Source organism: Hippopotamus amphibius, chromosome 1, assembly GCF_030028045.1.
Source record: "Hippopotamus amphibius kiboko isolate mHipAmp2 chromosome 1, mHipAmp2.hap2, whole genome shotgun sequence".
In the NCBI taxonomy this organism is placed as follows: Eukaryota; Metazoa; Chordata; class Mammalia; order Artiodactyla; family Hippopotamidae; genus Hippopotamus; species Hippopotamus amphibius.
The window spans coordinates 228,000,621-228,018,974 of record NC_080186.1 but is presented as its reverse complement, the minus strand read 5'-3'; the positions used below and the strand labels follow the sequence as shown (position 1 = coordinate 228,018,974).

Below are 18,354 nucleotides of genomic sequence, written 5' to 3'. Positions count from 1 at the left end.
AGACCAGGATTCTCTCTTACAGTCCCACAAACTCTGGTTTTATTTTTCAACAATATTTCAGATGTGGACACACTGGTGTAATAATTGTCTTGGTAAATATGGTACCACAAACCAAGATAAAGTTGTAAGACCGATAATATTGTTTTTCGCAGTTTCTTTTCTTCACCGGTGTAAATCTCAAGGTTGCGTATATATTCAGTTTCACTTTTTGCTAACCATTCTGACCAAAATTCCATATTTTGTGAGCTTTCCAGGATCATAGGTTTTGAATCTGAGTTGTCCTCTCCACTTTATCATGCCTCCTCAAGTGAGAGCTCTTGTTTGGGTATGTAGATTGATTGAAATTTTGTAACAAAATAATCCAAAAGAGGTTTAACTTTTGGAATTCTGTCTGTAGGAAGCAGAGTTTCTGAGTTATTGTTAAAGTGAAGAAATGTCACTATTTGTTTGAACCTTCTTTGGAAAGATAGGTATTTCAAGTAAAGGATCAGTCGGCCAGCATTCTTTCCAGTTTTACTTTATTTGTCTATCATAATGACTAAATCAAGAAACTTCTTCATGTCACTGTTGGTTACATCAGTCCATTTTAAAGCCTTATCATACTTTTTATATGATTTTTTCCTTCTGTTGGTGATACAAGTTTATTTGAGAAGCAGCCAACTCAAAAAAGTTGTTACCAAAAATTAATTATTTATTTCTTTAACACTTTGCGGGTTATTACATTCAGTAGTTACACCTGACACACCTGTAAAGTCTTCTGATTTTCATGAAATGTTGTCCTCAATCCATTCTTCTGTAGAAGCAAAGGAGGATTCTCCAGCACTGTTTCATTTTCACTTTCCATATCATAATCAATCACTAAGGTTTTTTGTCTTTTTGTTGCTCTGATATTCACATTGTCTGAATGAGAACTATATTCTAAAGAAGTATTGTCTTCTGAGGCACTAGTATATATGTTGCTCGGACAATCAGAGAAAGTATCTGCATAAAATTCATGGAAAAATTTTTCACTCAAAATTTCACAATGCGTCATTTTTGAAAATTTTACGGTAATAAACTTGTGTTTATAATATACATAAGCTTGGAACAAAAACCTGGTGGAGCAAAATGTGAATCATAACGACAATCGTAAGTTGCATAATGAACCCTTGATCAATTTTAAGTTCGAACAACTTCACGTGGTGATGTTAATTGTATCACTCTCTAAAAAACGTATCGATACCTCTCTGGTCAATAATGTTTAGGTAACAAAAAATGTATGAATATGTCTCTGGTCAATACACTGTTAAGAATTACTAAGAGCCAATTTTTTTGAGCATACAAGCACTGCTGTTTTAGTAAAGTCATGATCATGAAATCAGATCCTCATTTAATCTGATTATACCAGCTTAGTGTTCCCTTAGGGTATCAACCTTTCACTTCTGATTTTCTCCCTTAAAAATTATATTATTAGTATGGCTGTCATTGTTATATCAGGAGAATTGAGTTGCACAGAAAGATTTGATATATCAGAGGCCTTCTCAAAAAGAATGTTTAACTATAATTTTCATATATTTATTTAGAAGAAAACAACATGTTTGAGGAAGAACCATCAGAAAGAATGAAGTGGAATTCCTTAGCTTTTTTAAAAATTATTTTAAGGCCAATATTTCTTTGGCTTGCCTAGGTTTTTTACCTTATTCTTTAATAAAATGCTGAATTTTGTGATTTTTTTTTTTTTAAAAAACTTACAAACTTAGACTTGTGATTCTAGTAGACCTGTCAAGCTGTCCCCCAAAGAAAAAACTTTGTTCTTGGCTCAGAATACCCGTAAATGTCCTCAGTTAGTTTATGAATGGTCTGGGTAGTGTTTGGAGTTGCTAGAGAATATAGCTGCCACAGAAAGGATTCTCTTAGCCTTTTCTATTGAATTTCCTCCTGCTGTGCATATGTATATAAAGGTGCTTTTGATAGCGGAGTGAAGAATAAGGGAGTGAGGCAAGGTACAACAGGGTTCAGTAAAGGTGGAAAGCGTGGGAAGAATTTGAAGGAACAGATGTTAGGAGAGAGAGAGAAATGGAAGAGAAGGACCACTTAGACCTGTAAAAGATACTGTGGTAGCTGTCATTCATCTCGTCCTTACTCCTCTCTTTCTACCATGCATTTGTAGGTTTTCTGAAGCAGGGAGATAACTTTCTGTTGGAGATGAGGCCTTTTCCAATTTCTGACTGAGCTTGTAAGTAAAAGAGGAGAGGCAAATTTATTATAATCTCAAGCAGTGGGGTTCATACTCAGCCAGAGAAATTAGTATGAACAGTATGAAACATTTGTTAAGCTAATGTGCTTGATTTATAATGAATGGCCATATGCTTTTTCCCCTCAAAATTCCAGAGCCTGAAAACTAGCCACATAGTTCATTTCTCAGGTTTTTTGTTTTTGCTTTAACCTGTGGAATTTTCCTTGACTATAATATTTGTTTTTGGCAATTAAAGTAGCTTTATATAAACATAACAATTATGATTGATTAAAGAAGTTGACCACGTATGTTTTGACTGGTCTTTTATGTTGTTGAATTATATTTTTACCTGCATTTAATATGTATGTTAGTTTTGTGATGAAACAGGTACATGATGCCAATTACTTATCATTTATTCTCCTTTAATTCCCATTATAAACCTGTCCTAAATTTGATGCTCAAGAATGGATAATATAGTCTTATGAACTTTTGAATAAGTATGGTTGCCTCCAAATAGGTGAGTACTTGGATAGGTATTCCAGTTGCCTCTAGACATCTTAGAAATAAACTGAATATACTTTTTAAAAACATTAAATTCTTTTTAAAAAGCCCTTGAAAGTTCATTATAAACCGAAGAAAAAAATACTTTGAGGCAAAGTCTAGGTTTTCATCATATATTTTGAATGTGAGTGTATATATTTTGATTGCTTTTGACTTGTTAAGAATCTAAAGTGTTCAAGTATGGGGAGATCTACAAGGTTGCCCTTAACCTAAAAAGGGAATAGATAACAGATGCTGAACTATGAAATATTCTGCATAATTTTGTGCATATTTAGGGGGAGCATTTATTGCCCTTTTTTAGGTTGTCAAGGGATCTATGCCCACCCCTTCCCCCCTTCAAAAAAAAAAAGAAGAAGAAGAAGAAGGTAAGGACCACTGATCCAGTCCTTTAGTCTCGTTTTTCAGACATGAAAATGAAGCCAAAGACTCAAGGTCAAACAGCTAATTAGTAGCAGAGCTGGGATTAAAACACACATTTCTCTCGCAGGTCAGTTCTCATTCCATTATATTGACAATCCTCAGGCATATTGTTTTGATTCTGCAACACATGCTAAATCACTGTATACAGAATTGCTACTTAATTAGCACTCTTTCATATTTGCAGCCCTTTGGGTTTATGTTTCTTGTTAAAATGAACAGTAGTCCCAAATTTGGCATAGGAGTTATATATTTTAAATTATTCAAAATTTTTTTAAAATCCTGAAGTTTGGTAACATCAGATCATCACTGTGTGTAAACAGCTTTAATAATTACTTGATATTGAAAGGATAATTGTGGTTAGAGCTGTGGGCCAATACCTACATTTTTCTGATTCTTTCTGTAATGTTACCATCACTATATCCAATAGAAATGCTCTCCTAGGCTACAATGGAATATGTCTGTTCATTTACATTACTTTGCTTTCAGAAGAAATAAATAATACCAAATTGCTGTTTAAGGTAGTGTATATTTATTATTAGTGGTACTTTTGTGAGATTTTGAAAAAGTCACAGGTAAACAGGGTTATTATCTGCAATAAAAGTTTAATTCTTCACATATGCTTCCTGGATAAGGCACATAGATAATTTGTTTTCAGACTCTTCTATCTTGTAGCTTCAAATTCATGCTAGAGCAATTTGGTAGAGTATTCAGATTTGATTTAACTTCTCTACTAAATAAAATGTTTACTTTTTCATTCATTCATTCATTCATTCATTCATTCATTTTCTCACTCAATAAATGTTGAGCATGTGTCACATGCCAGGCACTGTTCTAGGTACTTATAAGTGCTACCAGGATCTTATCAGTCCTTCTTTCATAGGACATCATGTACTGTTTCTCTCTGTATTATGAAATAAACTCTAGTGCAAGATTTGCATGTTAGACTCTCTCAGGTCCTCTCTTAAAGAGATATTTGAGCTTTGCCACTCATATTTTGAGCATTTGGAGATAAAATATTATAACACTTTTCTTGACTATTGTGGGTAAAGAGTGTATGGCAATCTGGATAATCAAATATTAATAGATATTTCTAGTTGAGAGAATGCCAGGTGAACTTCTAACTATAATTGTGGTGCAAATAACGACAACACTGGTGTATTTTCTTTTGTATTGCATTATCAGAAGATCAACTTTCAACAATAGGCTTATTTTTCCCAATAAATAATTGATTACTTAATGGTAGATGGCGGGTATGGAGGATGAGACATCTCCAGCTTTTAAGTCATCCGTGTCTGGGTGGACTTAAACTCCTGGAGAAAAGTCACAGTAAGTATGTCGGTTGGCCCATGCTGATTTGTGATTTCTAACCTTTCAGTTGAGCCTTCCGTTCTGTTTATCAACCCTACTGCTCATCTTGAACAGCGTGTTTTCTTTTTAATTTCCTATAGCTATTCTAGACTTTTTACTACCATTCTTTGACGTTCTAGTAAAGTTCAACAGAAGCCCGTTTACTGGATGAGTTCTTAGAGCTGTTAACATTCTAATGTGCATCTGGAACCCCCAGAAGGGCGGTACTGGATGCAACTTAATCCAAACATACATGACTGTGGGAACTCTCCCCCCCGCCCCCCCCAATAAATACCTATTAACATACATAAAACATTTTGGGAAATGGAGGTTTGTACTGTTTCCCCTTTTTTATTTCTGGAATCCACCCCTGATCTGACTTCTTAGCTATCAGTTGCCCAGTAATCCAGTGACTTCTCAGAACTAAAACCCTTGTGTTATTCATGGAGCTTCCCATAGAGACTCGTAATTACCTGTTATCAAGTTAAGGGATTAGGGAAGTGTTTGTTCATAAAATTTAATATTTCACAGTATTTAATGGATAGTAAGGGAAGGAATGCAGCTGTTTAGGTGGTGAGGGCAGGGCAGACAATATGATCCAATCCTTTCATTTCATTTTTAATGGGCTTTCTTTTATGTTTTATATTATTTTGTATTTTATACATTTGGCATAATAAACTTCACATATATTTATGCAACCTGAGACTTTAAAGATTAGATTTAGATTTTAGATATGAAAAACAACAAAAAGGTATGCCTTAAGAATCTCTTATAGACTGATGGCCGAAAATTATGTAGATAAAGATTAAATGTTTTCTTGCTTTTGTACTGAATTTCAAAACTTTAAAAAATTCTTCCCACATGCCCTTGACATCTGTGTGACTGCACCTATAGGACTGCTTATCCTTTTTCTCTCCCCTTCCCTGAGCCTTTGAGATGACCATTGGTTCAGTTCTGCAGCAGCCTGGGCAGGTCAAAGGTCTTACGTGAGTGGTTGTGGTAACTACCATCCATCCTCTTGTCATGGGTAGCTCTCCATTACTGCTGCCTACCTACATACTTTTTAGAGAAATCATCTAATGTAATCTATTTCCTTTATTAAATACATGAGGAAAGAAGAGGGAACAAGAAATAGATATTAATAAGTAACTTGCCCATGGGGCTAACATTGGATAATGACTGAAATTAGAACCAGGAGCCCAGTCTCTCTCTGCCTTGTCTTGCTTGAGTGCTGTAATCTGTCTTCTGTGGAGTGTGGCTGAGCATCCATGGGTTAAGGAGACCCTGGGAGTGTCCTGTGGCCAAAATAGGCTGGGCCAGTTAGTAGGCAGAGCTGTATTGATGGCGTTGATGACCCTCCATGCTGGAACTTGGTGTGTGCTCATTGCCAGGCTCCCAGAATGTGTGCTCAACATCATTTATGTAGCAAATTCTTTACTCAGGAAGACTTTAAGCACTTTTTCAGTTTTAGCCAGAGCACTTTTTTTTCTTATAAGTCATTTGTGTTCATTGTAGAAATATTAGAACAAACACTACCCCTACATCAACCAAAACAAGTTAAAAGTCATCTGTAATCACACTGCTCCGAGACATGGGTGGGAATGTCTTAGTGAGCTTCATCCATTTTGAACCAAAATCTCTCTGCTTCTCTTCTATCACTGTGTATTTAAGAAAGAAATGTACCTCTTAGCCAAAGTATCAGTACATCTACCTCGCTGTTCTTTTTTTTTCTTCCCCGTATTAAAGACATGTTTGTTTGTTTATATTCTTTGGTAATAATTTTTTTACTGAAGTATTTATTGAAGTATTTTATTGAAGTATTGATTTACAGTGTTGTGTTAGTTTCAGGTATACAACAAAGTGATTCAGAGATATATATACACACACACGCATATATATATATATTCTTTTTCAGATTCTTTTCCCTTATAGGTTGTTACAAAATATTGAGTATAGTTCCCTGTGCTGTACAGTAGGTTTTTGTTGGTTATCTGTTTTATATACAGTAGTGTGTATATGTTTTGCTGTTCTTAAATACATGCACATGGAACAGAGAGGATTTTCTTCTCAGCTGAATCTCCACAGACAGGGAGATAATGATACAGCTCTGGCAGGGCTAGTGTTCCTTGGGATTCTTTGTGGAGAGCAGGAGCTCTGACTTCACTTTGCTTGTCAGGCTATAAATTACTGAAACGAAAAGCTCTGGTCACTTTTCTTCCACAACAAGAACTGCAAGTTGCTTAACTGTTGCATCCAATTTTTGGTTAGTCTCCAACTCAGTGAAAAGATGGATTTGAGCTGTAAAAATAATTTTACATACCTTGACATGGAAGGTAAACGTTAGGGATAAAAAAAAAGGTGTTTTGCATTTTAGTAGAGAGATCATCAAAGTGAGGAGTAAAACATTACTGTCACTTAGGGAAACGAGAAGTTACTTGAGACAAAATTCAGTCTGCTCACTCCCCTGCTTTTCTCTTCCATTTAGAGTCAAATCACATTTTAAGAATGCACTGTGTAAAGTGGGAACAAATTTTTGAAAATCATAGCAGTTCCATTGATTTGGAAATACGAATATATTAGAATAGAATTACTGCAACAACAGCAAACCCTTGTCCATTATTGTAATAGAAATGCTAGCATGCTCCTGGGAGCCTGACATTTCCAACAGCATGCGTGCTCTTGCTAACGCTAGCACGTGTTGGAAATGCTACACTTCCAAGAGCAAGTGACATTTCTGTTACAGTAACGATGATAGCAGGCATTCCATAGAAGGAATCCTTGTGGTGGTTTATATACACTGTCAGTTCTTACGGCAGTCCTGCAAGATAAATGTTATTAATCCCTGTAGATGAGAAAATTGAGGCTGTTACTTGCCTAAGACTATTTAACAAAACAGATCTCATTTTAGAAGGTTCTAATTCTCTCTAAAATTTGTGTTGTCCTGCATATCCTCACTTTGTGTTGTCCTGCATATTCTGTTGCCTCTGACTTTCTCATATAGGGTACATTTGGCCTTAGGCAGAAAATGTGTTACTAACATAGTTGCCAATAATTTTTCTCCATTAATTGGATTGTTTTGAATACACAAAGAATCTTCAGTTATGAGGAATCCCATGGGACATTGTAAAACAGTCTCTTTTGTAAAAGTAAATACTCTGATCATTTCTAAATTTTTATATTTTAATTTAGATTTTTAATTAAGGTTTTACTTCAAATAGCATGGTATAGCTAAAGTATTAAAATTATGATAGTAATATATTTTTGTTAACAAAAGTTTTTTTCATTTATTTTTTTCTTAATGCTCAGACCAGTTTAATATCTCATATCTGACTTCTTGGAGTTGGGAGCATATAGGTTCCATGATAAGCTAGAAATTGTATTCATTTTTTATATCACAAATTACATATTCCTTACTATTCTGTTTCCTTTGTTTACTTCAATATATATTTTTGCTAGAAAGCCTTGTTTAGGCTGAATTCTAATCATCTTAGGTCAGCGATCCCTGGACCAGCAGCAGCAGCATCACCAGGGGTGATGGGGTGGGGCTCGCAGTCTGTGGTAGAACGAGCCCTCCAGGTGATGCTGAGGCACGTTCCAGGTTGAGACACACTGAGCTGTATGTTCTACCTACCAAGAGTGTAAGAGGGTTTGTCATTCTTTATCTAACAAATGCTTCTTGAGTGTTTCCTCCAGGACAGTCCTCTGTGACAAGGGTGCTATAGAACTGTCTCAGATGATGTCACAGACCTCTGCTTCCAGCTTAATTCAGTATAAGAGAGAGGTGAACTCTTAGAAATAGGCTTTAAAGTTGAGAGGCCAAGCCAGAATTCCAGGGTGTTTGTGGAGGAATTTGACTACTGAGGCCTGCATTCTCCCTTCTGGGGTCTGAGCACACTTTTGTCCTTAACCGCTTGGCTCTGGTAAACAGAATTAGTTTGCAGATTTTCAGCTCCTAAAGCAAACGGTCAAGCATTTCTAAAGGTTGTTTCTCTGTAAGCAACAACAGGAAATAAACAGGTAAAAGGATCTTCTGTCCCTTTCCCCCTTTAGGAGAAGTAAGACACAGGTGTGTAGAGGCACTCATAGTTGAACACCAAAGGGCTCTAATAAACTTAATCTGAACTTTAGAGGTTGGGCATTCAGGCGAGGGGCCAAGTGAAGGAGGGGAAGAGGAGGGAGCACTGAATTGTAGGGGCAGGCGGCATTGGCTACTCTACAGATGAGGCAAGGGAGCCTGGCTGATCTGGGCTTTAAGAAAGGTGGAAGTCTGGAGCTGCTTTGCTTATATTAGAGAAAGTGGAATTTAAAAATCGGGGCAGATAATTTAAATTCCTAAGCACTTTGTGGCTTTACAGTTGTGCACATAACTCAAATTCTGCCTAATTTGTTTATCACCCCTCCTCCGCCAGCTGCCCACCCAGAATCTGGGGCTGGGCAAGGGTTGTTTCCCTCAAATATGCAAGTTAAAATACAGAAATACATTTTGGAAAATTACTTGACGGTAATGGGGAAGGGCCCTTATGTACTTCAAGACTGGGGATGACATGAAGTGATGTGATTTATTTTTTTTTTAAATCCAACACACTCTCCTTAAACTAAGCTTCTTCTAGTGCTCATTACAGATGGCTAAATTAGTGGATATGTCTTTTTTTGCAGGAGTAATGTTAAATAACTATGAAATACCATTCGTATCTCACACAGTTATTCTAATCATATGGATCTGTATGAAGTATTGCGGGAATCTACATTAACGAGAAAACAAAACCAATACTGAACAGAATGCCTCTGGGAACTCTTGATTGGGCCCATCCAATGCACGCTCCGTAAATTTTTATGTTGTTGATGTGGTGTGCTGTGGTTTACAGTCTGATCTTTGCATTAATTTGCCATTGTCTTTCTCTCAAATATTAATGAAGTGTAGGAGCGATTCTGTTCCAAATAGGCATTTTTAAGGTGGACTTGATCAAAATAAAGCTTTTCCTTTAAAAAATAATTTTTCTGAAAGATGAAAACCGCTTCATTAGTGATTGCTGGCAAAATCTCCTAATGTCTTTCCGTAAGCTGTTTAAACTTAGTATTAGAAATTAGGGCTAGAGGATTTAATTAGCCAGCTCACAGGATGCAGTCTCTTTAATTTAGGATTTCCCTCTGAGAAAATTATGTAGTTGAAGAAACAATATCATATTTTAGACAAGTTGGTTTTAAGTTGAGTTTACTGCCTCTATCTTGGGCCCTTAATGTGTCTGTACTGCTGATCTGGAAATTATGCGTGATTTGAATTAAAACTTTTTGTTTTTAAAATTGATAATTGCAACATGGCATGTTGGATTGTGTGCAGTAGTTCTCAGAGTTAGGAAAGTTGGGTTTTGTGTGGGCAATGATTAACTCATATATTTTACCAGGGACACATAATCAGGTATTAGTTACTGTACATTTAGCCAGTGCACTGGGTTTAGTTAACCAATGGATACTTTCTTATGAGCGTGTTAAATGTTAACACTTTTGCATTTTTAGACTTATAAGAAACCTCTTACAACCCTTGCCATCCTTTCAGCCATAACATTGCACTGCTTTGGTTTCTGCCTTTAATTTCCCTGGGGGTTCTTTTTATTTAGAAAAGAGTGAAAGATGTATTTGTGTAAGTAGTACACCAGTGCCTCTGTTAAATTCTTTTTCAACAAAGAATATGTTACTTGAGCACCTCATGCACAGGGTGCATATTTTTCTGAAAAGAATGTGCCCTGAAAGCAGTAGTTTTTAGTGTGTGTTTGTTTCATGTCTACCAGTTTATTTTAGCTTAGACATTTTCTAATGCTTTGTTTGTAACCATTTTTCAGTTAACCTAGCACATGTACAGATATGTACAAAATGGCCAACCTTTAGAAATTCTTTGTGTATTTTAAAACAGATGTCTCTCCAGTCTGATATCATGGGTCTCTTTGTCACCTTTAAAATGCAACTAAAATCTAACCTTAGATATGGAAAGCAGTTTTCAAGGAAAGCTTATTTTTAGAACCAGTGAAGAATTTAATATTTACTTTCTAGAAACCTTAATTTTTGTTAATGTGAAATTAATGTGTACGGTTTGATTGTGTGTTCATATGTGAGAAATTTACCCCTTCAGTGTTTCTCTGCTAAGTCTTAAAAACTACTGACCTCCCATAAGGTCCAAGTGCAAAAATGAAAAAGTTTTGCTCTTATGGACTTCCCTGAAAGCATCTGTGGGTATCCCTGGACCATGCTTTGAGAATCATTACATTTATATTATTTTTGAAGTATCTGTGGTTTTTTTTTTTAGGGCTGATATAGAAACTATTACTTTATTTATTTTATTTTATTTTTTTAATTATTTTTTGGGGGTACACCAGGTTCAATCATCTGTTTTTATACACATATCCCAGTCTTCCCTCCCTTCCTTGACTCCCCCCCGCTCGAGTCCCCCCCACCCTCCCAGCGAAGTATCTGTGGTTATTTAAAAAAATCTCTCCCCTAAAAATTTTCTAGTTCTCTGTGTATGAAAGTAACACTTTCACACTTTTTTTGTAAGCTACTTCAAGAGTGAGACTCCCTCTTCCCAAGATTCCAGTAGCTGTAGAGGAAAAAAAAAAAGTGTTATGGACCAAGGGAATGTATCCAGCACCCCTCCCCCCTATTTTCCAGCTGGAAAGGGAAGGAAAGGGAAATAAAACTTAATGAGCACTTTTACTATGTGCCAGGTGCTTTACATGTGTTATTTCATTTTAATCCCCAAAACAACCCTAGGAGGTATTTCCAGCCACATTTTGCTCAAAATAAAGCAAGTCTCAGAAAGGTTAAACAGCATGCCCAGATCACACAGCATTTAAGTGGACAGAACCTGATCCAAATCAAAGTCTATTACCAAGGCCTATTAAACACTGTGCCTTGGTTTCTACTGTTTTTCTTTAGTTCCTGCATGTTGAGAATGTGAATGCTAACATTATTTTGGGATCTGTGGTGGCATGATGACAAAACAATTTGACTGCCCTGTGAGGTTTCCTTTTATGGGATTAACTCTTATATTTTGTAAAGTCAAATATATTTATTAAAAAGCATGTATGTAATTTCTTCAGTTTCAGTTCTTTGAAAATAAAATAATTATCCATGGTTTACCACAGAGCGCAGCATTACCCCTTTTGGTGTCTTCAGTTCTGTCATATACAACAGCTGACTGTCCAGAGATTTTTGCGTTTACAGTTCTACAGCAGCTGGTCATCCAGGATTGTCAGAACTCCAGAAAGGCAAAATCCATTCTCAAGAACATTATTTTGCTTCAAGTCACCCAGAACCTACAGGATAAGACCGTTGAAGGGTGGGGAGGAGGGAATAGGGGAGCATAGGGACATCTCTAGGGATCTTTGAGGGAGGAATATTCTCCTTGCTTCTCCTGTGGGTGCTCTGATATGACTTAGGGTCCAGAGAGAGTGAGTTGGTGGAATTTCAAAGTTTTCTCAAATTGAAGAGGCCAAAATACACGACCACACAACCCTCAAGTGAGGCTTGATGGAACCTCCTGCGTATTGACTCAGTATTGCATTGTCTTAAAAAGTAGTGGACCCTATGTGTGTATGTAATTTTCTTGTATCTAAAATAAAGCCTCTTATCTCTAGCAACATCAGCCATCCCAGCTTAAAAGTAAAGAGGGGAAAATCCCAAATAGGCCTCTGAGTTTTAAATAGCTGCCACAAGGCTAGTCTAATTAGAGGTACGCCTGACCTGAGGGCAAAGAATTTTCTATGAAAAAGGATAGAAGTTTAGGAGGGGAGTCATTGTGATAGCTGATAGTAGAGAAAAAACAAGAGCCCACTTAAAAAATACTGCCACAGGCAGTTGTCTGTTACAGGGAGTGCTGTCCCATTTGCTTGTTAACACCCTACATGGTCAGCTGATTAGGGTGGCTGTGTGATCTGGGCATGCTGTTTCACCTTTCAGAGACTTGCTCTATTTTGAGCAAAATGTGGCTAGGTAGGTAGAACTTAACATTTAGAAATGTTTCCAACAAAAATGGTTGGAATTTTAAAAGGAGTTTGAGTACTTGAAAGATAATCTAGAATTACTCGGAAAATGAACATTCATGAAATGCCTTAATCTTGATGATATCACGTTAATGAACTATGCTTTATGAGACATGACTGTGTTTATTTGTGCCCTTACACATCTCTTGAATTAAATTATTTTAGAGGTCACAGTATTTTGTAGTTTGCTTTTTAATTTATACGAGTAGGTAATAGTCAACATAATGAAATTGCTTAATATGTGGGGTTTTCCCCCAGCATAATTGTACGATATGAGGGTTCGCTATTCTTTATTTCTAACTTGTACAACTCACATGAATGAAAAGTCGGTTTTGTGAAACTATTTGAGGGCTTCATCAGTTTTGCTAAGGGCCTCTTCTTTGATAGTTAAATCAGTCTCTTTTGAAGCACCTTGTTACACTTTAGCCTTGCAGTCTATTTAAATAGGAACTAGTCTAACTCTTTTGGATCCTCAGTTGTCTTGGCTTTGCCTGTGATGGGAGAAGTTCTTCAGTATCACTTTTGTGGAGAGACAAAGATGTTGACTTCGTGGATAAGGAGAGAGAAAATAGTGTTAAGCTGGGAGAGATTGATTTTATAGATGGTTAGTTTATGATTACTATCTTCCTATAGTGACGACTAGTTTCTTTCGTACACACACATGTGTGACAGGTGGAAAACAGCTATCCTTTGCACTAAATATACAGAACGTACTTGGAAACTTTCTGGAGTCTCTCTTATGATCCATTGGTTTTTTTGTTTGTTTGTTTGTTTTTGGTCTTAATCTGTGCCTGTCACATGGACTTTTAATTATCATAGGCTTTTAGTGCACTGATATATAAAAAGGCAAGACTGCTCTTATTCTTCATTTCTGTAATTTTTCTTCTCTGTTATTTTTATGTCACTTTTTATGTGATTTTTTTTTCTCACGGGAAAATAGAATTATCAAGATGAAGTTATATTACTCTGAAAGATTTCTTATAAGTTGAATAAGATTTCTCCCAACTCCCTGGCCTAAAGAACCCCCCCCCCCCCCCAGAGGAGATAGTAAGTAGATTCACATATACCACCTGTGAACTCTAGGCATCATCTGGCTGTCACTCTCTTGTCACATCTCTGCAGCTCCACGTGTAGCACCACTCCTAGAGTTCCTACGTGGTAAAGATCCCTCTCTTTGTGAATGAAGGGGATCCTAGATAAATTGTATTCAAGTAGTATAGATAGTGAAAAGCTGAGAGAGTCAGAGGCTTCATTATGTTTGTAACATTCAAGTTTCTTTCAGGTGCTTAATCCTGAGGTAAATCTGTGGCCTGGAGGTTTCCAAAGAGATTCTCCTTAATGTTTATCACTGGCCTCTACATGTGGCTTTCAGAGAGGTTAGATGGAACTGAATGGTGTGCCAAAAAAATTCAGGATAACCTTCCCCATATTTAGGAAAAAGGAGTGAGGGGAACGTATGCCCTGGCCAGACAGCACAGGACTGACTGGGGGCAGTGGCCATGGGAGACAGTGTTCAGTTGGCTGTGAGCTGTAGCTAGAGCTATCCAAGGAAGAATTGCTGCCTGTGCAGGTTGGATTCTTATAAGCAGTGGCCAGGTGCCATTGGTCAGGAGGCTGTGGAGGATTCCTGTGTGGTTCTAAGTTGAACTACAAGGCCTCTAAGGCCCCTTGCCACTTGGTGATTTCGTGCACCCTTGTGTGCATGTGCGCGTGTTTAACAGCCTTACCTCTGTACCAGCTTTGCGCTCTGTATGATGGGAAAGAAAACAGTCATTGTGAGCTACTTCAGCTATGGTGTGCATGAGATTTGGTGGGCTTTGCGGTTCCCCTAGTACACACTCCTCAGAGAAGTTGCTATATTGGGGCTGCCTGGAGTAAAGATGGAAGGAAGAGGGGAAGGGTTTGTTGAGAAGAAAGCTGAACTGGCCTACTCTGTTTTTTAAAAAGTTGTTTAAAAAAGGGTGGGATGGTGAAAACTACTGATCCTAGGGGATTTGGGTCAGGTATACCAGAGATTTAGAGTAATGATGGCTTATCAGTGCTGTGATACAGGTATAGGTAGACGTGGTGTATGTACATACATATATATAGGTGTGATGGTGGTATACTGCAGTGTTTTTATATGGCTGTGTAAAATACTTCAGCATGTCTGTTAAATAGCATTTATTTTTTTACTTGTAAGGTGCAAGGGGAGGGAGGTTTGAGTGGCCTGAATGTTTTTACTCAAAAATAAAAGCTGTCATATTTTTTTTCCTTACTGCTGTTGAGTACTATGCATTTCAAAAAATTAAAATATTTTGTAGCATCTGAATGCAGAAGCTGAACTCTCCTCCCTTTCTTTCCCATAGGTTTCCACTTGAGTGGCACAGTGACAGAACCTGCAATACAATCGGAGCCAGAAACTGTTTGCAACGTGGCCATCAGCTTTGATCGTTGCAAGATTACCTCAGTGACCTGCAGCTGTGGAAACAAGGACATATTTTATTGTGCTCATGTTGTGGCACTGTCTTTATACCGTATTCGCAAGCCCGATCAGGTCAAATTGCATCTTCCCATTTCAGAGACTCTCTTTCAAATGAATAGAGACCAACTACAGAAGTTTGTACAGTATTTAATCACAGTGCACCACACAGAAGTTTTGCCAACTGCTCAAAAATTAGCAGATGAAATTCTTTCCCAGAATTCAGAAATCAACCAAGTTCATGGTGAGTATAGACATTCATTCTGTAGATTGCTTCTTTGGATTATTTTTCATTTCTAAATTTAGTTCTTCTGCATAAAAATGAATTAAATATGAATTAGATCATCAGCATTGCCCTTAGGTAGCTGAGGGTGTAAGTTTAGTTTTGCATCCTAAAACATTTCTTTTGAAGTGTTTTGTACATTCTACTAGATGCCAAGCCTTTTGTACTCAGAAAAATCTCTCAGTTGGTAAAGCTTGGCTCTTATACATTTATGTTTTATAAATTTCCATCAAATACTAGACATTAGTTATGGTAAGCACAAATTCACTCTTGTCAGCTGTTGTCAGTAAACTGACTTGCGCATATTCAGAATTTTTTTCATTTTCTTAAAAAATTTATTTTCCAAGGCAGTAAGTTTCTGATATGATGCCTCATATTAAGAAAGTAACTTATTCTTATAAAAATACTAGAATTTGCTTAGAGAGTGTTTAGGATATGACTATTATTGTATATAAGAAAACTCAAAAGGGGTTTCTTTTAAGTCTTTTATACACTGAACTTTTCTCACTTATTTGTAAGTACATGTATCAACTGTCTACATATAGTTGAGATATGGGACCAGTTAGTCACTCAGCCCTATCTTTTTAGGTTTCCTTCAAAATCCTTACTTGATATAGCACATATAAATGTTTAAGGAAAGCAGTTTGAGATCATTTCTTTAAAACTTTTAAAATTGTAAGATATAACACAGAAAAGTGCATAAAATATGTATGTGCAGGTTAGCAAAGTGAACCAACACCCAGGTCAAGAAATAGACGACTCTCTACACTTGAGAAGATTCTACATTCCCCCTTCCAGTCAGTCACAAACTCCTTTCTGTTCCTCATGGTAGCCATTGTCTGATTTTTTATGGTAATCACTTCCTTGGTAATTTGTGTTTTAATGTTAACATCACTAAACACTGGTTTAGTCTTATCTGATTTTAAACTTTATGTATCTGACATTTTTCATTCAAAAATCATGTTTCTGTGATTTACTTTAGTTCATTCATTTTCATTGCTCTAAAGCAACACTAGAAATACCAGTAGAAGTACAGTGTGAGCCACATGTATAATTTAAAATATTCTATTAGCTTCATTTAAAAAGAAACAAGTAAAAATAATTTTAATAATATTTTATTTATTCAATATATCTAAAAAATCAATTCAGCATATTCATATTATCCCAACATTGATAAATATCAACCCAACAAAAATATTGATATATTTCTCTTTTTCATATTAAGTCTTTGAAAATCTGGTGTCTGTTTTACACTTACAGCACATCTCACATCAGACTCTAGCCACATTGCAAGTGTTCAGTAGCCACATGGCTAGTGGATACCTTATTGGACGGCACAACTCTATAAGGTATTCTAGGTATGAGGACACCACGATTTATTTGTCCGCTGTTGATGAACCTTGTTTTGAATAGAGCTGCTGTGAACATTTTTTTACAAGTCTTCTGGTGTCTTATGACACTTTTAATATGTCTTTTATGTCACAGGAAAATCCACATAGCCATATTTCTTCTAGTGCTCTCCATATCAGTCTCAGCTTTATTAAAGTAGCTGTTATAAGGTGCGTAAAGTGTTTTACTTGGTAGAGTCTGCCAATGTTGAGTAAGAGGATTGTAAACAGCTCTGCCACAGAAGTACCCTGGACCCACCAAAAGCACATGTCCTCAAGGACTTTTTAAGTAGGCTTCTGCTCTGTTGTATCATCTGTCTCAATCACGTTATCTTGTGAAAATTCAGGCCAGCTAGCAGTCATCTCAGGGATTTCTCAGGAGCCTATTTGTGGCTTCTTATTAAATCGTTCATTGAAGGCAGAAAAATAGCATAACCATTTCTTCCAACTTTTATGCACTTTCTCTTTTTCCTTTTTAAAAAAAAAATCATATAATCCCCCTGGTCATTTTGTTCTCTTGAGTTTTAGTTTAACCAGAGGTCCACATCAACAATCAGTAATTTGTTCTGCATTTGCCTTTCTTGTTTTAAAGGATAGGAGCCCCAGTTTCTTACCTAAAAGCTTTTAAAAACCATTTCTGTGTCGAAATAGTGGGGCTAATGAAACAATCTAAAGTTGGATGTGAGAAAGTGTTCATGACATTATATTTCTTTCAGACTTTCTAAAATTAGAAGAAAAAGATATCGAAAGAAATATCAAGGACAGAATGCAGGTTAGCTTAGACTCAACGTGATTTTCAAATAACTTTTGTATGAGAGCAACTTCATGAGAGCAGTGAACTTGAGCAGTTTATCCTGCCAGCTTTCTTTCCACTTAATTTATCATCAGAGTTGCTCCTAGCCTGGAAATGGGCCAATTACACAAGCTGCCTTCCTGCCTTCCATTCTAGTGTGACAAGTGGCAAAAAAGAAGAGAGGTAGAAAGCAGGCCATGACCTTAAGTGATGAAATGGGAAATCTGCTCCCTGGAGGGTCTTATTTTAAGTGTTAGATTGATGACTTAGTAAGGGGTGGGATTTAAAATGTTTTGCAGTTATTTGGCTACATGGTCCCACCTGCCTCCAAACTTCTGTACATTAAGCATTCTCTAACTCATTTTTAAAGCAGTATTTTCTTATATGATTTTGAGGATGTACTTTTTGAGAAAAATATCTTGAACATGAATGTTGGGAAGAGTTCATTTTTCTCTTAAGGAAAAGCATCACTTTTACTTTGCTAGATAAATAGGGTTAAGATAGGATTTAGATTAGATTATCTTAGTATCTTAAAGAGAATGAAGTTTAGCTTATCTAAATCCTTTAAAAAAGAAAGTCATAATTTTTTAAGTAAATACAAACTATGTTGATAACAGTAAGTTTTTCCTTTTCCTTGTGAAGCATTAGCTTCTTAAAATTCTATTAGTCTCTTACTATTTTGAAATATTTTTAAAATAATTTTATGCTGAGCAATTAAAAGCTTTTGAAGTCTATTTCAGACATATTGTTTCTCACAGTTTCTTTGTAAGCTACATATTGCAAATTTATAATTGTGTATAATTGTAATAGTTTCTAGATGAAGAAACCAAGGAGAATGGGTTAGTGACTTATC

General features: G+C 36.3%; 1 protein-coding gene across 1 annotated transcript in view; it reads left to right on the top strand.

Moving 5' to 3' along the window:
• Positions 1–18,354, top strand: part of ZSWIM6 (zinc finger SWIM-type containing 6) — a 207,636-nt gene that overhangs the window by 110,365 nt on the left and 78,917 nt on the right. The window contains exon 2 of the mRNA XM_057742822.1: positions 14,925–15,281. Within this exon, the coding sequence (XP_057598805.1) occupies positions 14,925–15,281 (357 nt within the window). The remainder of the gene's footprint in view (positions 1–14,924; positions 15,282–18,354) is intronic.